General features: G+C 45.7%; 1 protein-coding gene across 8 annotated transcripts in view; it reads left to right on the forward strand.

Moving 5' to 3' along the window:
- The window catches only part of DNAJC13 (DnaJ heat shock protein family (Hsp40) member C13), a 554,470-nt gene that overhangs the window by 499,424 nt on the left and 35,454 nt on the right, over positions 1-19,592 (forward strand). For all 8 annotated transcript variants that reach the window (XR_010177689.1, XM_063922373.1, XM_063922368.1 and 5 more), the window contains 7 exons: positions 12,566-12,682; positions 13,157-13,334; positions 15,185-15,276; positions 15,574-15,673; positions 16,839-16,913; positions 17,199-17,311; positions 17,918-18,087. Coding sequence is in view for 7 of the 8 variants with exons in the window: in XM_063922373.1 (XP_063778443.1) it covers positions 12,566-12,682; positions 13,157-13,334; positions 15,185-15,276; positions 15,574-15,673; positions 16,839-16,913; positions 17,199-17,311; positions 17,918-18,087 (845 nt within the window). In the remaining variant the exon portion in view is untranslated. The remainder of the gene's footprint in view (positions 1-12,565; positions 12,683-13,156; positions 13,335-15,184; positions 15,277-15,573; positions 15,674-16,838; positions 16,914-17,198; positions 17,312-17,917; positions 18,088-19,592) is intronic.

Genomic DNA, 19,592 nt, shown 5'->3' on the forward strand with positions numbered 1-19,592 from the left:
CTCTCTGGGTCTCCTATACACATACCAGTCTGGGCAGGCTTGCTATATACGTGTGTGTGTGTGTGTGTGTGTGTGTGTGTGTGTGTGTGTGTGTTTGTGTTGGAACTTTGTCTCATATAACCATGGTAAAAAAAAAATTATGCACGGTGTGTCAGACCAGATTCTCATCCCCAAAATGGCTGATTCACAAACTACATGAACAATGTAGCCAGTCCTCTCAACGTAGTGAGGAGTCTGGGGGGGGGGGGGGGAGGTTCAGAAGCCATCCTGGTTAGTTTTGATAAAATCCATGATGGCGGACATGTCCTCTCAGCTCTCTGCAAATAGTCAAGACACAGCAGCTGCAACAGGCTGTTGCAGACCTGGCTGCAAAGGCAGATGACAGACAGACCCCTCTCCCTAGCTCAGGGCCACATAAGCATGGGCTGCCTGACTTACTCTCGGAATCTGATGAAGAGGGACAGGAGGAGGGGGAGGAGCTGAAACCTATTACAGAGGATCCATCTCCGGCGCAGGGGATTGAGCCCTCATACTTGCTATCAGGGATGTGTTAAAACTCCTAGCGGAAGAAGCTGAAACGAGTTAGCATCACCTTTCCTGATTAACAGGAACTAGATGACATGTTTAAGATAGCCTGGCAAAACACTGATAAAAAGTTACAGGTGCTTTCTAAACACTTTCCCATTTGCCCCAGAAGGCAGAATACATTCAAATTTATTTACGCAGCAGCTGGTGTATCACAAAGACCTGTGATAGTGGGTTGATGGATGACACATGCCATTCACACCTGGGCGGGCCAGATTTAAGAGGGCCTTGCAGGAGATATGTCTCTAGTGAATATGATTACGCTGTTAAAACACATTCAGGATACTAAAAAGAAAAGTAGGATCATTGATTTCATAAAGCGCATAAAATGGGAAAGTGATCAATCGCTTTCCTATTAGAAGATATGGTTTTATTTTGCGTACCCCCACTCACGCTGTTAAGGGGTATATGAAGCACATCAAGGTATCTTTATTCTTCTACATACACAGTCTGAATATCCACAGTCTCAATATAAAAAAAGGGAGGCCTGGGTACCGTACCCCAACTCACACAGCTGTGTAGATGTGGACTCCTATCAAGGTTTCTCTAACGTCCTAGTGGATGCTGGGGACTCTGTCAGGACCATGGGGAATAGCGGCTCCGCAGGAGACAGGGCACAAAAGCAAGCTTTTAGGATCACATGGTGTGTACTGGCTCCTCCCCCTATGACCCTCCTCCAAGCCTCAGTTAGGTTTTTGTGCCCGGCCGAGAAGGGTGCAATCTAGGTGGCTCTCTTAAAGAGTTGCTTAGAAAAAGTTTTTAGGTTCTTTATTTTCAGTGAGTCCTGCTGGCAACAGGCTCACTGCATCGAGGGACTTAGGGGAGAGATTTTCAACTCACCTGCGTGCAGGATGGATTGGATTCTTAGGCTACTGGACATAGCTCCAGAGGGAGTCGGAACACAGGGCTCGCCCTGGGGTTCGTCCCGGAGCCGCGCCGCCGACCCCCCTTGCAGATGCTGAAGATGAAGAGGTCCGGAACCAGGCGGCAGAAGACTCTCAGTCTTCATCAGGTAGCGCACAGCACTGCAGCTGTGCGCCATTGTTGTCAGCACACTTCACACAGCGGTCACGGAGGGTGCAGGGCGCTGGAAGGGGGTGCCCTGGGCAGCAATGTATAATACCTGTATGGCGAAAAATACATCACATATAGCCCCTGAGGCTATATGGATGTATTTAACCCCTGCCAGATATCTAAAACTCCGGAGAAGAAGCCCGCCGAAAAGGGGGCGGGGCCTATTCTCCTCAGCACACAGCGCCATTTTCCCTCACAGAAAGGCTGGTGGGAAGGCTCCCATGATCTCCCCTGCACTGCACTACAGAAACAGGGTTAAAACAGAGAGGGGGGGCACTGATTTGGCGATATGTATATATATTAAAATGCTATAAAAGGAACACTTATATAAAGGTTGTCCCTGGATAATTATAGCGTTTTGGTGTGTGCTGGCAAACTCTCCCTCTGTCTCCCCAAAGGGCTAGTGGGTCCTGTCCTCTATCAGAGCATTCCCTATGTGTGTGCTGTATGTCGGTACGTGTGTGTCGACATGTATGAGGAAAATATTGGTGAGGAGGCGGAGCAAATTGCCTGTAATGGTGATGTCACTCTCTAGGGAGTCGACACCGGAATGGATGGCTTATTTATGGAAATTACGTGACAATGTCAACACGCTGCAAGCCGGTTGACGACATGAGAGGGCCGGCGAACAAATTAGTATCTGTCCAGGCGTCTCAAACACCGTCAGGGGCTGTAAAATGCCCATTTACCTCAGTCGGTCGACACAGACCCAGACACGGACACTGATTTCAGTGTCGACGGTGAAGAAACAAACGTATTTTCTTTTAGGGCCACACGTTAAGGGCAATGAAGGAGGTGTTACATATTTCTGATACTCCAAGTACCACAAAAAAGGGTATTATGTGTGAGGTGAAAAAACTACCTGTAGTTTTTCCTGAATCAGATAAATTAAATGAAGTGTGTGATGATGCGTGGGTTTCCCCCGATAGAAAATTATTGGCGGTATACCCTTTCCCGCCAGAAGTTAAGGCGCGGTGGGAAACACCCCTCAGGGTGGATAAGGCGCTCACACGCTTATCAGAACAAGTGGCGGTACCATCTACGGATAGGGCCGTACTTAAGGAGCCAGCTGATAGGAGGCTGAAAAATATCCTAAAAAGTATACACACACATGCTGGTGTTATACTGCGACCAGCGATCGCCTCAGCCTGGATGTGCAGAGCTGAGGTGGCTTGGTCGGATTCCCTGACTAAAAATATTGATACCTTTGACAGGGACAGTATTTTATTGACTATAGAGCATTTAAAGGATGCATTTCTATATATGCGAGATGCGCAGAGGGATATTTGCACTCTGGCATCAAGAGTAAATGCGATGTCCATATCTGCAAGAAGATGTTTATGGACACGACAGTGGTCAGGTGATGCAGATTCCAAACGGCACAAAGAGGTATTGCCGTATAAAGGGGAGGAGTTATTTGGGGTCGGTCCATGGGACCTGGTGGCCAGGGCAACTGCTGGAAAATCCACCGTTTTTTACCCTAAGTCACATCTCTGCAGAAAAAGACACCGTCTTTTCAGCCTCAGTCCTTTCGTCCCTATAAGAGTCATATCTGCCCAGGGATAGAGGAAAGGGAAGAAGACTGCAGCAGGCAGCCCATTCCCAGGAACAGAAGCCCTCCACCGCTTCTACCAAGTACTCAGCATGACGCTGGGACCGTACAGGACCCCTGGATCCTACAAGTAGTATCCAAGGGGTACAGATTGGAATGTCGAGAGGTTTCCCCCCTCGCAGGTTCCTGTAGTCTGCTGTACCAATGTCTCCCTCCGACAGGGATGCAGTATTGAAAACAATTCACAAGCTGTATTCCCAGCAGGTGATAATAAAATTACCCCTCCGACAACAAGGAAAGGGGTATTACTCCACACTATATGGTGGTACTGAAGGCTAGGTGAGACCTATTCTAAATCTGAAAAATTTGAACACTTGCAAGGGTTCAAATCCAGATGGAGTCACTCAGAGCAGTGATAGCAAAGAACAAGGGGACTATATGGTGTCCCGGGACATCAGGGATGCTTACCTCCATGTCCCAAAATTTGCCTTTTCTCACCAAGGGTACCTCAGGTTCGTGGTACAGAACTGTCACTATCAGTTTCAAGACGATGCCGTTGGATTGTCCAAGGCACCCCGGGTCCTTACCAAGGTAATGACCGAAAGGAGGATTCGTCTTCAAAGAAAATGGACGACCTCCTGATAAGAACAAGGTCCAGAGAACAGTTGGAGGTCGGAGTAGCACTATCTCAAGTAGTTCTACGACAGCACGGGTGGATTCTAAATATTCCAAAACCGCAGTTGTTCCGACGACACGTCTGCTGGTCCTAGGGATGATTCTGGACACAGTCCAGGAAAAGGTGTTTCTCCCAGAGGAGAAAGCCAGGGAGTTATCCGAGCTAATCGGGATCCTCCTAAAACCAGGAAAAGTGTCAGTGCATCATTGCACAAGAGTCCTGGTAAAAATGGTGGCTTATTACGAAGCGCTTCCATTCGGCAGATTTCACGCAAGAACTCTTCAGTGGGATCTGCTGGACAAATGGTCCGGATCGCATCTTCAGATGCATCAGCGGATAACCCTATATCCAAGGACAAGGGTGTCTCTCCTGTGGTGATTACAGAGTGCTCATCTTCTAGAGGGCCGCAGATTCGGCATTCAGGATTGGATGCTGGTAACCACGGAGGCCAGCCTGAGAGGCTGGGGAGCAGTCACACAAGGAGTGTGATCAAGTCTGGAGAATTCTCTCCACATAAATATACTGGAGCTAAGAGCAAATTTATAATGCTCTAAGCTTAGCAAGACCTCTGCTTCAAGGTCAGCCGGTATTGATCCAGTGGGATAACATCACGGCAGTCGCCCACGTAAACAGAAAGGGCGGCACAAGAAGCAGGAGGGCAGTGGCAAAACTGCAAGGATTTTTCGCTAGGCGGAAAATCATGTGATAGCACTGTCAGCAGTGTTCATTCCGGAAGTGGACGACTGGGAAGCAGACTTCCTCAGCAGGCACGACCTCCACCCGGGAGAGTGGGAACTTCATCAGGAAGTTTTCCGCATGATTGTGAACCGTTGGGAAAGACCAAAGGTGGACATGATGGCGTCCCGCCCGAACAAAAAATGGGACAGGTATTGCGCCAGGTCACGAGACCTTCAGGCGATAGCTGTGGACGTCCTGGTAACAACGTGGGTGTAACAGTCGGTGTATGTGTTCCCTCCTCTGCTTCTCATAACCAAGGTATTGAGAATTATAAGACATAGAGGAGTAAGAACTATACTCGTGGCTCCGGATTGGCCAAGAGGGACTTGGTAACCGGAACTTCAAGAGATGCTCACAGAGGACTAATGGCCTCGGGAGCTAAGAAGGGATTTGCTTTCAGCAAGTACCATGTCTGTTCCAAGAGGAATCGTGGCATCGGCCTTTAAGAAAGGACCTGCTCCAGCAGGGACCTTGTCTGTTCCAAGACTTACCGCGACTGCGTTTGACGGCATGGCGGTTTGAACGCCGGATCCTAAGGGAAAAGGCATTCCGGAAGAGGTCATACCTACCCTGGTCAAAGCCAGGAAGGAGGTGACCGCACAACGTTATCACCACATGTGGTAAAAATATGTTGCGTGGGTGAGGCCAGGAAGGCCCCACGAAAAAATTTCAACTAGGTCGATTTCTGCACTTCCTGCAAACAGGAGTGTCTATGAGCCTCAAATTGGGGTCCATTAAGGTTCAAGTTTCGGCCCTATAGATTTTCTTCCAGAAAGAATTGGCTTCAGTTCCTGAAGTCCAGACGTTTGTCAAGGGAGTATTGCATATACAGCCCTTGTGTGCCTCCAGTGGCACCGTGGGATCTCAACGTAGTGTTGGGATTCCTCAAATCATATTGGTTTGAACCACTCAAATCTGTGGATTTGAAATATCTCACATGGAAAGATGACCATGCTGTTGGCCCTGGCCTCGGCCAGGCGATTGTCAAAATTGGCGGCTTTGTCTTACAAAAGCCCATATTTGATTTTCCATTCGGACAGGGCAGAACTGCGGACTCGTCCCCAGTTTCTTCCTAAGGTGGTGTCAGCGTTTCACCTGAAACAACCTATTGTGGTGCCTGCGGCTACTAGGGACTTGGAGGACTCCAAGTTGCTAGACGTTGTCAGGGCCCTGAAAATATATATATATATATATATATAATTCCAGGACGGCTGGAGTCAGAAAGTCTGACTTGCTGTTTATATTGTAGGCACCCAAAAAGCTGGGTGCTCCTGCTTCTAAGCAGACTATTGCTCGTTGGATTTGTAGTACAATTCAGCTTGCACATTCTGTGGCAGGCCTGCCACAGCCAAAATCTGTAAATGCCCATTCCACAAGGAAGGTGGGCTCATCTTGGGCGGCTGCCCGAGGGGTCTCGGCTTTACAACTTTGCCGAGCAGCTACTTGGTCAGGGGCAAACACGTTTGCAAAATTCTACAAATTTGATACCCTGGCTGAGGAGGACCTGGAGTTCTCTCATTCGGTGCTGCAGAGTCATCCGCACTCTCCCGCCCGTTTGGGAGCTTTGGTATAATCCCCATGGTCCTGACGGAGTCCCCAGCATCCACTAGGACGTTAGAGAAAATAAGATTTTACTTACCGATAAATCTATTTCTCATAGTCCGTAGTGGATGCTGGGCGCCCATCCCAAGTGCGGATTGTCTGCATTACTTGTACATAGTTATTGTTACAAAAAATCGGGTTATTATTGTTGTGAGCCATCTTTTTTAGAGGCTACTTCATTGTTATCATACTGTTAACTGGGTTCAAATCACAAGTTGTACGGTGTGATTGGTGTGGCTGGTATGAGTCTTACCCGGGATTCAAGATCCTTCCTTATTGTGTACGCTCGTCCGGGCACAGTACCTAACTGAGGCTTGGAGGAGGGTCATAGGGGGAGGAGCCAGTACACACCATGTGATCCTAAAAGCTTGCTTTTGTGCCCTGTCTCCTGCGGAGCCGCTATTCCCCATGGTCCTGACGGAGTCCCCAGCATCCACTACGGACTATGAGAAATAGATTTATCGGTAAGTAAAATCTTATTTTCTTTTCTCTGTTGTTTAGAAATGTAGTCTCTGGTATGAATTTCTAGCCCAAGGTAACCTCATATGGATTGGAACATAGGGAAGAAAAACAACCAATGTGTAATATCCCCTTTGCTTTATGGAAATTTATGTTTTATAAAGATTATTTCTGTGTCTAAAAACACACCAAAATCAATTTCAACATATGTTGAATCGTTAATGGTACATCATCACATAAAGACCCTCCACCGATCAATGGCATATATACACGTACCCCCAACTCACACAGTGGTAAATGGGGTGACTCCCGTAAAGGTATCTCTAAAGTGATTTATAGGCGTAGGTCAGCAACGTGAATCCCATCAAGGTATCTTTACACGAACAAGTCCATAGAATATCGCTGATATAGAGGTGGCTACTCACACAGCAGTCTGCCTGTGTGAGTAGCCACCTCTATATCAGCGATATTCTATGGACTTGTTCGTGTACTTTTTATAATTTTTAAGATTTGATTTTTTATGGAATTATTTTATTTTTTCATCATATTTGCATATTTTTATATGATTGAAACTGTTTATATGCCCTCTTGAGGAACCAATAAATTGCTATAATTTTTCTGGAGACCACAAGGTTTTTCATGGTTTTGGCTGTCGACTAGAAAAATTGGTTTACGGAGGGGAGCAGTAAAGATACCTTGATGGGATTCACGTTGCTGACCTACGTGTGAGTTGGGGTACGCCTATAAATCACTTTACCACTGTGTGAGTTGGGGGTACGTGTATATATGCCATTGATCGGTGGAGGGTCTTTATGTGATGATGTACCATTAACGATTCAACATATGTTGAAATTGATTTTGGTGCGTTTTTAGACACAGAAATAATCTTTATAAAACATAAATTCCCATAAAGCAAAGGGGATATTACACATTGGTTGTTTTTCTTCCCTATGTTCCAATCCATATGAGGTTACCTTGGGCTAAAAATTCATACCAGAGACTACATTTCTAAACAACAGAGAAAAGAAACCTTGATAGGAGTCCACATCTACACAGCTGTGTGAGTTGGGGTACGATACCCAGGCCTCCCTTTTTTTATATTGAGACTGTGGATATTCAGACTGTGTATCTAGAAGAATAAAGATACCTTGATGTGCTTCATATACCCCTTAACAGCGTGAGTGGGGGTACGCAAAATAAAAGCCATATCTTCTAATAGGAAAGCGATTGATCACTTTCCCATTTTATGCGCTTTATGAAATCAATGATCCTACTTTTCTTTTTATTGTACATTTTGGATTCGGGGTGTTATCCAATTGGATCGATTTTTTTCTAAAAGCAGCATTTCTTGTGCGCAAATTTGTGTGGCCTGCAAGAAACACACATTTTTTACATTCAGGATACTGCACGCGTCCTGTGTGATTCTATCAAGGAGATTGGTACTATTAATGCAAGGACTACTGCCATGGCAGTGTCTGAGCACAGAGCTTTCTGGCTGTGTCAGTGGGTAACGGACGCGGATTCTAAGTGCAGTGTAGAAGCTATTCCTTTTTCTGGTGAGTGGCTATTCTGGGGCGAGTTGGATATGTGGATTTTGAAAGCTACTGCGGGGAAATCTACGTTTCTCTCCTCTGGGGCCCCACTGGCCAGGGGCTCCTACCCAGGGCCATCTTTACAGTCTTTTCGGATCACTAGGTTTCGTTCAAGTGCCAGAGGCACCTCAAATGCTGCAAGAGGCAAGACACGAAAACCAGCCGCTGCAGGTTCTGAGGAACAAAGCACCAGCTCTGCTTCCACCAAGGCCTCGGCATGACCGTGTTCCCCCACCCCGAGGGAATCTCGACATGGGAGCTCAGTTGCATCACTTCAGCCGCATCTGGGAAAGCTCCTACCAGGTTGCCTGGGTAAAGGAGCTAATTTCACAGGGCTACAAGCTGGAGTTCGACAGTGCTCCTCCCCACCGATTTTTCAAATCAAGCTTTCCAGTTTTGGAGGATACGCGAGTTACTCTGCAACAGGCCATCCTGAAGTTGGTCCAGTCCCATGTCATTGTTCCAGTGCCACTGCAACAACAGTGAGCGGGTTTCTACTGCAATCTGTTTGTGGTACCAAAGCCAGACGATTCGGTAAGACCCATTTTGAATATAAAATCCTTGAACCCTTACCTAAAGGTCTTCAAGTACAAGATGGAATCCTTGCAAGCAGTGATTTCTGGTCTGGAAGAACGGGAGTAGGGAAGCCAATCCCGGGCCATTTTTTTCAATCCCGGGTATCGGGATTGAAAAATGGCCAATCCCGGGATTCCTGGGATACCCAGGATTGGCTTTTAGCTATGTGGCCGCCCCCTCGCCCCACCCGCCCCGCACACATAACTCACCATATACCAGGGGCAGGCGGGTGGGGAACAACCTCTGATCTCTCCTGGCGGCTCCCTGCAGCAGCAGACGGTGCAGCGTGTCCTCTCAGGCTAAGCTGGAGAGCCGGAAGAAGGAAGCCAGGCAGCGTCTGAGCATCCTGTGGACGCTCAACGCTGATCCCTCAATCCCTGGGATTGGAGTTTCCAATCCCGGGATTGAATCCCGGCCATTTTTGGCCCTAAATCCCGGGATCCCGCCGATCCCAGCATTGGCCACCATAAACGGGAGTTCATGGTTTTGCTGGATATAAAGGATGCTTATCTCCATATCCTGATTTGGCCACCTCACCAGGCTTACCTGCGGTTTGCCCTGTTGAACAACCACTACCAGTTCCAGGCTCTGCCCTTCGGCCTGTCCATGGCTCCGAGGGTCTTCACGAAGGTGATGGCGAAAATTATGTTTCAGCTCCGAGTCCAGGGGGTCAATATCGTCCCTTACCTGGACGATCTCTTGATAAGGCGAGATCCAGAGAGCTTCTATTGCTCAATATCAACTGCACTATTCAACTTCTGTCACATAATGGGTGGATTCTAAATTTGCAAAAGTCTCACTTGGAGCCAACTCAGCGGTTCCTGTTCCTGGGAATGTTTCTGAATAGGGTGGCTTAGTTGGTATTCCTCCCAGAGGACAGGGCGAGGACGCTTTTAGGAGATGGTCAGAGTGGTTCTAAGGCAGAATCAGATCTCCATCCATCTTTGCATACGATTGTTGGGAAAGATGGTAGCCTCATACGAGGTGATCCAATACAGCAGGTTCCATGCCAGAACATTTCAATTGGATCTCCTGAGCAAGTGGTCCGGATCACATCTTCAGATGCATTGGGTCATACATCTCTCACCTCAGGCCAGGATTTCCCTCCTGTGGTGGCTGCAGTCCTCAAACTTGCTGCAAGGTCGAAGTTTCGGGATTCAGGATTGGATTCTCCTCACAGCGGACACGAGTCTGAGAGGATGGGAAGCTGTCACCTGAGTTCCAGGGCAGGTGGTCAGCCCACGTAGCCCTACTTCTGATCAACATTCTGGAACTTTGGGTGATCTACAACGCTCTGCTTCAGGCCTCTCCTCTACTCTGGGATCATGCCATTCAAGTACAGTCGGACAACGCCACGGCGATGGCATACATCAATCGACAGAGAGGAACGAAGAGCAGAGTCTGCATGTGAGAAGTGTCAAGGATATTCCTCTGGGCAGAAAAATGTAAAAGCAATGTCGGCAATCTTTATTCCAGGGGTGGACAACTCTTAAGTCGTCACGTCTTCCTTCCGGGAGAGTGGGGTCTCCACCCGCAGGTGTTTAAGCAGATCACCGACCTGTGGGGCTGCCCGCAGATAGACCTGATAGCATCTCGGCTCAACAAGAAGCTTTGCCGGTATTGTTCAATAACCAGGGACCCACAGGCAATAGCAGTGGATGTACTGACGACGCCGTGGCCTTACCAATTGGTCTGTTTCCTCCGATTCTGTTGCTCCCGAGGGTGCTAAAGAGAATCGAGCATCAAAGAGTCCAGGCAATTCTGATTTCCTCAGACTGGCCTCGGAGGGCTTGGTACGCGGATCTTCGGGACATGACGGTCAAAGGCCCTTGGCCTCTACCATTGAGACGAGACCTTCTTCAACAGGGGTGTAGTATGGTATGCCGGCGGCCGGGCTCCCGGCGACCAGCATACCGGCGCCGGGAGCCAGACCGCCGGCATACCGACAGTGTGGCGAGCGCAAAGGAGCCCCTTGCAGGCTCGCTGCGCTCGCCACGCTGCGGGCATGGTGGCGCGCTATGCTATTTTATTCTCCCTCCAGGGGGGTCGTGGACCCCCACGAGGGAGAATAGATGTCGGTATGCCGGGTGTCGGGATCCCGGCGCCGGTATACTGTGCGCCGGGATCCCGTCATTCGGCATACTGAAAACCACCCCTTCAACAGGGCCCGTTCGTCTTCCCAAACTTACGGCGGCTTCATTTGACGGCATGGTGCTTGAGCGGAACATCCTAGCTCGCAAGGACCTATCCAAAAAGGTTATTGCAACCATGGTTCAGGCCAGGAAGCCTGTGACGTCAAAGCACTGCCATCATGTCTGGAGGAGATATGTCTCTTGGTGCGAGGAGCACAAATATCCTCCTGCGGATTTTCCCCTGACACGTTTTTTACAGTTCCTGCAGGCTGGAGTGGATATGGGCTTACGTCTGGGCTCCCTTAAGGTTGAGATTTCAACCCTCTCTATTTTCTTCCAGAAGAAGTTGGCAATGTTGCCAGAAGTTCAGACATTTTTGCAAGGGGTACTTCACATACAGCCACCCTTTGTACCACCAACGGCACCCTGGGATTTGAATGTGGTATTGGAATTTCTACAGTCCTCCTGGTTTGAACCGTTGATGATGGTAGAAGACAAGTACCTTACATGGAAGACTGTAATGTTGCTGGCCCTGGCTTTTGCTAGGCGTGCCTCAGAATTGGGGGCTTTATCGTGTAAAAGTCCATACTTGGTCTTTTACAAAGACAGAGCAGAGCTCAGGACTGGGAAGCAGTTCCTGCCGAAGGTTGTCTCTGCATTCCACTTGAACCAACCTATTGTGGTTCCGTCATGTTCTGGCACTTCTGCTCCTCCGGATGCATTGGATTCTGTGCGAGCCTTGAAGATCTATATCAAGAGGTCGGCTCGGATCAAAAAGATGGATTCCCTGTTTGTGCTCTATGATGCGCAGAAAAAGGGTTGCCCTGCTTCTAAGCAGTTCATTGCTCGTTGGCTTAGGTTGACTATACAACAGGCCTATGTGTCGCTTTACCTGTTCCACAGTCTCTGAAGACCCACTCTACAAGATAGGTGGGGTCTTCCTGGGCGGCTGCCCGTGGAGTCTCGCCCTTGTAACCATGCCGAACTGCTACCTAGTCGGCGAGGAACACCTTTGTGAAGTTCTGCAAGTTTGATACCCTGGCCAAAGAGGATACCCAGTTTGGGCATTCTGGAAGCTTTGGGACGTCCCCATCGTACTAGGTGATCCCAGTATCCCTTAAGGATGCTAGAGAATATAGGATTTTTATTACCTACCGGTAAATCCTTTTCTCGTAGTCCATAAGGGATACTGGGCACCCGCCTCAGTGCGTGGAGTTTTCTGCAGGTTTTTCTTCTATACAAGTTTGCCTGTTCAGCTGTTGCTGTTTTGTTACCAGCTGTTACTGGTCGGTTTATTTTGTGGTGTGCTGGTGCGTGAATCTCACCACTCGTTGTTTGTTCCTTAAGTATGTCCATTCTCCTTCCCCTATAGAGGGGAGGAGCCAGCACACCCAGTTGAAGAAATTTAAAGTGCACCGTCTCCTTTGGACCCCATCTATACCCCCATCGTACTAAGTTACCCCAGTATCCTTTATGGACTACGAGAAAAGGATTTACCGGTAGGTAATTAAAATCCTATTTTAGTTAATGCAAGCATCCATTTATATTGTCTTGTAACGCTTTAATACCCTTTCCACAGGGAGAATGTGATAAAAGTTACGGGGCTGATTTTGTGTTTAGTGATCACGCCAAGGAACTTATTGTGGGGGAGATTTTTGTACGGGTGTACAATGAACAGCCCACCTTCCAGCTTGAGGTGAGTACCATTTATAAAGGGGAGTTGCAGAGACAAGTACAAAATGAAATGAACCAAAACAAAGGTTTTAGATGATAAAATTAATGATTTGAGTCAATTGAGAGATTGCCTATTGTGCTAAAATGATTGCCTGTTGCGTTCTATGAAACATTGGCGGTAGTACATATTGGTAGCTACAGTACGTTTCAGCAGACATTACTGGTTATTTGTGCACATCTTTCTGTTTTGGAAACAGGTAACAATAATGAACAGAGTTATAATTATAATGAACTGCTTTTTGGTATGAAGACAGATTTTCCTACATGAGTCATAATCTTTTTTAAATAATGTACATTTCAGTTTAGTAATCGAGAGATAATGTATACATGTGAATTGAGAAATGATAAGCAGACAGAAAATGAAACGACCTGATATTTCAATAACCAATAACAGTCTGTAACTGTGCTGTGACCGTTTTCTCTCATTTCTGCACAGGTACCGAAAACCTTTGCAGCAAGTTTACTGGATTATATAGGATCCCAAGCGCAGTACCTTCACACACTAATGGCTATGACCCAGAGTGGAAAAGTGGAGTCTGATCAGCATGTAGATCGATTGCAAAGGGTTGAGATGGCCCTTGAGGCTTTGAGAAACGTCATCAAACATAACCCTGGTAGGAACAGATTTCGAGTGATCTCCCATGCATTCCCAGCAATATACATCTATGTATATGTAAAAAGATGATTTGTACAAGGAAGCGCTGTCCTATCCCAGTGTAAATTTTACACATTTCTTTTTATTAAAACAGAATTCTAAAAGAACATTTTAAACTGTTCTGACATCAGCTTAACTATAGTGCAGAATGTTCATATAGCAAACATGCAATCATTTTAACCATATACTGAATCAATTATTGGTTACTATAAAACACCTTTTTGATTCACGCTAAAAGGCTCTGTAGTCTTTATACTGATCATTAAATAACCAATGAATAAGTTCAAAGGGTTGAGATTGTCTTCAAGGCTTTGAGAAACGTCATCAAATATAACCCTGGTAGAAACAAATTTCTAGTGATCTCCCATGCATTCCCAGCATATACATCTATGGGGATGTAGTTATGTGACCGGCGGTCACAATACCTCCCCCTACATCCTGCCCCCTCACAATCCCGACAGTCGGCATGCCGACCAACAGGGACTATTCCCACTCGTGGGTGTCCACGACACCCATAGAGTGGGAAAAGAACCTGCAAGGGGCTTGTTACGCTTGATCCCCCCGCCCACCGGCTTTCCGCTGCCGGGATACCGGCATCAGTATGCTGACCGCAAACCACACCCCATCTATGTATATGTGTCTGCCATGCACACATACAAGCATATTCTAAAGGCATACAATAATCAATATGTGATATACAAAATTGGTACACCATATCTGGTGTGCATATACCACACCTAGCACGTGCATATTGTCCAGTATATTAAGATTTTTGCAAACTGTTGAGCAAAACGAAACTACATGCCATTCTTACCAACGCACATATATGCAGTGTTCTCCCAAGGCTTTATTTTAAGCCTGCCCACCCAGCAAAAATCCCCAGCCACCCGGCACACACACTCTTCTCCCGGCTGCATGGAGCTACTCGCCGTGCCACAATGCAACTCACAGCTCCCTGATTCCCCCCCCCCCCCCCCCCCTTTTCTTCCTACCACCTCGCCTACCTCTGCAGGTTCCAGTTCTCTCTGCCCCTCTCCCTGTCAGTTTCCTGCGGGCTCTGCTCACTGTCGTCCAGGGTTTCCCATGCATCTGCCATCAGAGCTACAACCGGCGGGTTGGGTTGGCCAGCAGCGGGGAGAGGGGGTGAGAAGGCCGTCCTGCGCTGAGACCTGCCACTACTGCCCCCAGTGCTGGGGGGTGCTCTCTCCCGGCCATGTACCTGCTGAACCCTGCGTCCCCGCAGATGGAGCGATGCATCCTCCAGAGGAAAACCGTGTACTGGATCTCACTCACCTTGGTGAAGAAGGAGCTGCTGGCGGCAGATGCCCGGCTGCTGGAGAAATGCCTGAGGGAGGGGAGAGGAGCAGGACACCTTCCCCCCACACCTGTGGCTAAGGAATTTCAGGACCCCCAGCAGCCCCAGCCCCTGGTTCCCCAGCATGGTTTAGCCTTGTAAATTATTGCCTTTTAAAAAATGTCTGAGTTCGGACGGCACCCCGCACAGCCACCAAACTCAGACTTAATTACATCCCGCCTTTCCAGTTAGTACTGCACCACCATATTACCAAAAAACCTTAGGAGTCACCAAAATACTAAATTTGGTGCATCGCTAGCATCTTCTGTGGTATGTTATAAATGTTTTGAATGGATGCATAGTATTTGTATGTAAAGATCTCATTTTTACTGCTTATCCAATAAGTTCAAAGTCCAGCCTGCATTATAGTTTTTGTATGTAGACGTGTTACTGACACTACTTGATTCGTCCTATAATTATATAAAGGAATGTCCACAATTGTTTCTCATCCTTAGGGTCAGAGACTGAGTGTATTGGCCATTTCAAGTTGATCTTTTCATTGCTGCGAGTCCACGGTGCTGGGAAAGTTCAGCAGCTTGCACTGGAGGTAAAGGAGAATCTGGGGCTAATTGTTGGATATTGGTCACAATTCAGGCTTCCTACATCTCCTGCCATTATGGTAGATCTGTCTCTAAATACAGTCTTTTGTGCCGGTATAATGAGATTATGAAAGTCTGCTAGCATTTACTCACCTTTGACCAGATACGTAAGGTGGTTAGATTCATTCACGCTTTTAGGTTGTTGCTGAGAATTGTAGTTATCAATTGAAATGTTCAAGATTATTTTTTATCTAAGTGGGATCAAGTACAGTTGTCATGTAACAGTTTTCCTTTGTGTGTTACAGGTGGTCAACATAGTCACAAGTAATCAGGAATGTGTTAACAACATTGCAGAATCTATGGTACTCTCCAGCTTACTATCTCTCTTACATTCATTACCAACAAGTAAGTATTGGTTCCTCTGTCATGTCATATAATTGATGTGAGTAATATTCAGCTGCTGTTAACACTATGGGTGGTATTCTATTATTTTCTCCCCCTTCCACACCCGTTCTGTTTCTGCTAACGGGCATAGTATAATAATTTCAGCTCGCTACCCCTGGTGTAGCGAGGGCGCCCAACCCTTTACGCAGCTAAACCTGATTACTATGGGCGGAATATGTGCGATAACGGGGATCACTTTAGAAAGGAGATTGGGTGTGATATGTCATTTGAATACCGCCTTATGACTATGTTTAATTGCAAGAGTGAAAACAATATTGGTATCCTATAAATATCATTTTAGGCTGAAACAACTGTAAATACTGTAACTGTGGCGTGTGATGTTACTATGAAAATAAATGCATACGAGTCTAGACAATCGTTACTAAGGGGCAGATTAAATTAGTCGCAGGGTTTACTGGTTGGCTAAAGTTCCAGGTTTAACTCTCAGAGCTATTATTAACCAATTGCCCCGCATGGTAAATCTACTGCTAACACGTATTAAGTGCCCGGAACCTATGGGTTACCCCATGCAGCTCCTGAGGCTGCGAGCAAATATCTGCATTAAGGGGGTTATTCAGGTTTGTTAGAAAACCAAAAAAGTTAACAATTGGACAAAACCATGCTGCACTGCAGGTGGGGCAGATGTAACGTGCAGAGAGATTTAGATTTGGCTGGATTATATTTGTGCATGGTAAATACTGTCTGCTTAATTTCTACACTGCAATTTAGATTTCAGTTTTAACACACCTCACCCAAATCTAACTCTCTCTGCACATGTTACATCTGCCCCACCTGCAATGCAACATGGTTTTTCCCAATTGCTAACAAACCTGAATAAGGCCCTAAATGCACTCTCTGGGGATTACCCTGCAGGGTTGCCGCATTCATTGAATAGCTCCAGGCAGAGCTTTTTTTTGTACAAGCACAAATGTAAATCTACAGATTTAGGAGCATATTCAATTAGCTACTGGGTTTACAGTGCAGACAATTGAATCTGCCCCTAGATTTGGAGATCTTCATTCTGTGCTCATATAAAATAAGTGACATTTACTGGTAGTTAAGGGCAAGACAATTTTAATAAATTATTTTTATGGGAAGTAAAGTGTTGACATATTTGTGTTTTCAGGTCGACAGCTAGTTCTTACAACTCTGTATGCCTTAACATCAAGTACGAAAATCATAAAGGAGGCCATGGCCAAAGGTTTGTAATAGATTACTTACTGTAATTTTGGCTACATTTCTGTTGTCAACCCAAGTATATTGTACCATAATTTACTTATATAATAGCAATTTTCCCTGTATTTCTTTTTATACTATTCTTTAACTGTGTTTAGCAACAATTGTGTAAAGAAATATGTGCTGTATATGTATGTGTTTTCAGACATAATGTGTTATATACAGGTTAGAAGTTGATTTATGAGAAACATCAACTGTACAATTTGGATAAGAGAGTGTACATTTTAAGCATTTAAATGTGTATTCACAGGGGCACTAATCTACTTGTTGGATATGTTCTGCAATTCAACCCACCCCCAAGTACGATCACAAACAGCAGAGTTATTTGCCAAAATGACAACCGATAAGCTCATAGGTCCTAAGGTGAGTGGTTTCATGGAATATCTGTGTTATATTCATTAGATATAATACGTTTTACGTCCAGTGTTCCATAGACGAGAGGTATGGTAAAAATTATTAGAGATGAGCGGGTTCGGATTTACTCGGTTCTTTACGCCAGAATTATCGCCATTTCTTATTTTCTGGATTTTTCTTATTGGCTATCCAAAATACATGACGTCCGATATCCAATAAGGAGATTCGGATAAATCCGAGTAAAACCGAACCCGCTCATCTCTAATTATTATAGCTATGAAGTAGTGACTACATTAGCTGTAGGTTTCTTCCCGAGAATGGAAACAAATTTCCATAGTCTATTCAGAGAGGAGCTTTGTTACAGATTTTGAAATTGCATTTTGATATAATATTCCCTGCTAGACGGCAATACAACCTAATCTCCACAGAGAGGAATATTCTACTATAAATAAAGGCAAGAAGGATTTTACAAGCAGTAATATAAATAATTTTGTAGGACCCTGCAAAGATAAATCAAAGATAATATAATTAAATCTGAAACACTTTTAAAACAGATCATTTTATGAAATGAAACTAATATGCATGATTAATGATAATGTTTTCCCGTTGTTGTAGGTCAGAATCGCTTTGATCAAGTTTTTACCAGGGGTCTTTATGGATGCTATGAGGGACAATCCGGAAGCTGCTGTACATATATTTGAAGGAACCCATGAAAACCCAGAATTAATTTGGAATGATAACTCCAGGGAAAAAGTATCAACCACAGTTCGTGAAATGATGTTAGAGTAAGTTGAAACAAGAGAAAACAGGGGACTTTCTATACATGCCACAATAATGTACACAGTAATATGACCGTTTCTTTAATGGTTATCTTGTTAATAATTATCTTTAACAATATTAGATCTTGAGGGTCATGTGTATCAAACAGAACCTTGCCTGTGATGTATGTTGGCTAGATACGTTTTCTATATTGTGCTTCCTTCACTTTTTACAAATGGGTTTTATTTGCGTAGTGCAGCTACTCCTGATCACCAGTGTGCATTTTATTTTTTATTCGTGATTTGAGTGTGAATTTTGTAAACGGAGTACCAGTAACCTTTCCTCTGGGTATTTGAGACTGCCTAGCACCATTGGGAGACTGAAGTGGCAGAAATATATACTTACTGCTACATATTTTACATTTACAACTGTGCCTTTTTTACTTCTCATCTCATGCAGTGTGTCCTCTAGCATTCTGAGCCTGTGTCTCAGGTGTGAGTTCAGATAGAGGATAGGACAGAGATGCAGAGCTGAAGACCAGCAGCTTTGCAATTCCATCCATCAAAATACAAATGCAGCAGGAGGTGTCTATTCTGCAATGCATTTGCAATCCGACTGCAGTGTCCGTAGATGCTGCCTCAGATCACCATCACGAACGTCGGTTGCGGATTTGGCCTGACTGTATAACCTGAGGCTTACTCAGCTTGGCTGGTTCCTGGCAGCTTGTTAGGCCAGGAAATATGCGTGCAGCCACGCAGACCCTTGTCTCACCCCTACTGGGAATACTGGCCAGGAACACCCCCTTTCCGCCTCCGAAACAGTCAAGAGATGTACGCTAACCATCGGATTAGTGCACATCTCTGAGTCAGGCCAGAATCCGAACTAATGCAATTTGTCTCTCTTCTCGTTTTTGTGGAAGCCACAGACTCACAGAAGCCTTCATCTTAGGGATTTCCCTACACTAGTGTTAACTACACCCATATGGGATCATGCCTCTGATTCTCCTACCCTCTCCCCCAAACAGCCTAAACTTTTCTGCACAAGATAATGTGTTCCCCATGGATTAGACAATTTTATTCTTTCTCTACATTGCAGTGCTTTCCCTGTTATGCTGATGATTGGGATTGATTTTGAATTCCTCTCTGCCAATATTTTCATAAACACAGCTTTTATAGTTCCGTTAAGAACCTCCATCAGCACATATTGCGGACAATCCTGGAATCAATGTGCTCTCCTTCTAGAGGCTTATTATCTAATATCTATCACCTCTTACTTACTCATAGTGCCCCTCCTGCAAAACCTCATGAATTGGCATGTGAATATAACACGGGAGACTCATGGGGCAGATACTTGGAAACAGATCTGGGCTAACCTGGTAATAGCATCTTCCTTGGTCCACAATAGAGAAAACTACATTTCTATCTAGTTCCACATTGTTACATAAAATTCTGCTGTACTCCTCGGAATTGTGCAGGAGGGCATGCAGTCAGGAAGGCACTTTGTGCAATATATTTTGGACCTCTTCGATATT

This window comes from Pseudophryne corroboree, chromosome 5 (genome assembly GCF_028390025.1).
Source record: "Pseudophryne corroboree isolate aPseCor3 chromosome 5, aPseCor3.hap2, whole genome shotgun sequence".
Lineage (NCBI taxonomy): Eukaryota > Metazoa > Chordata > Amphibia > Anura > Myobatrachidae > Pseudophryne > Pseudophryne corroboree.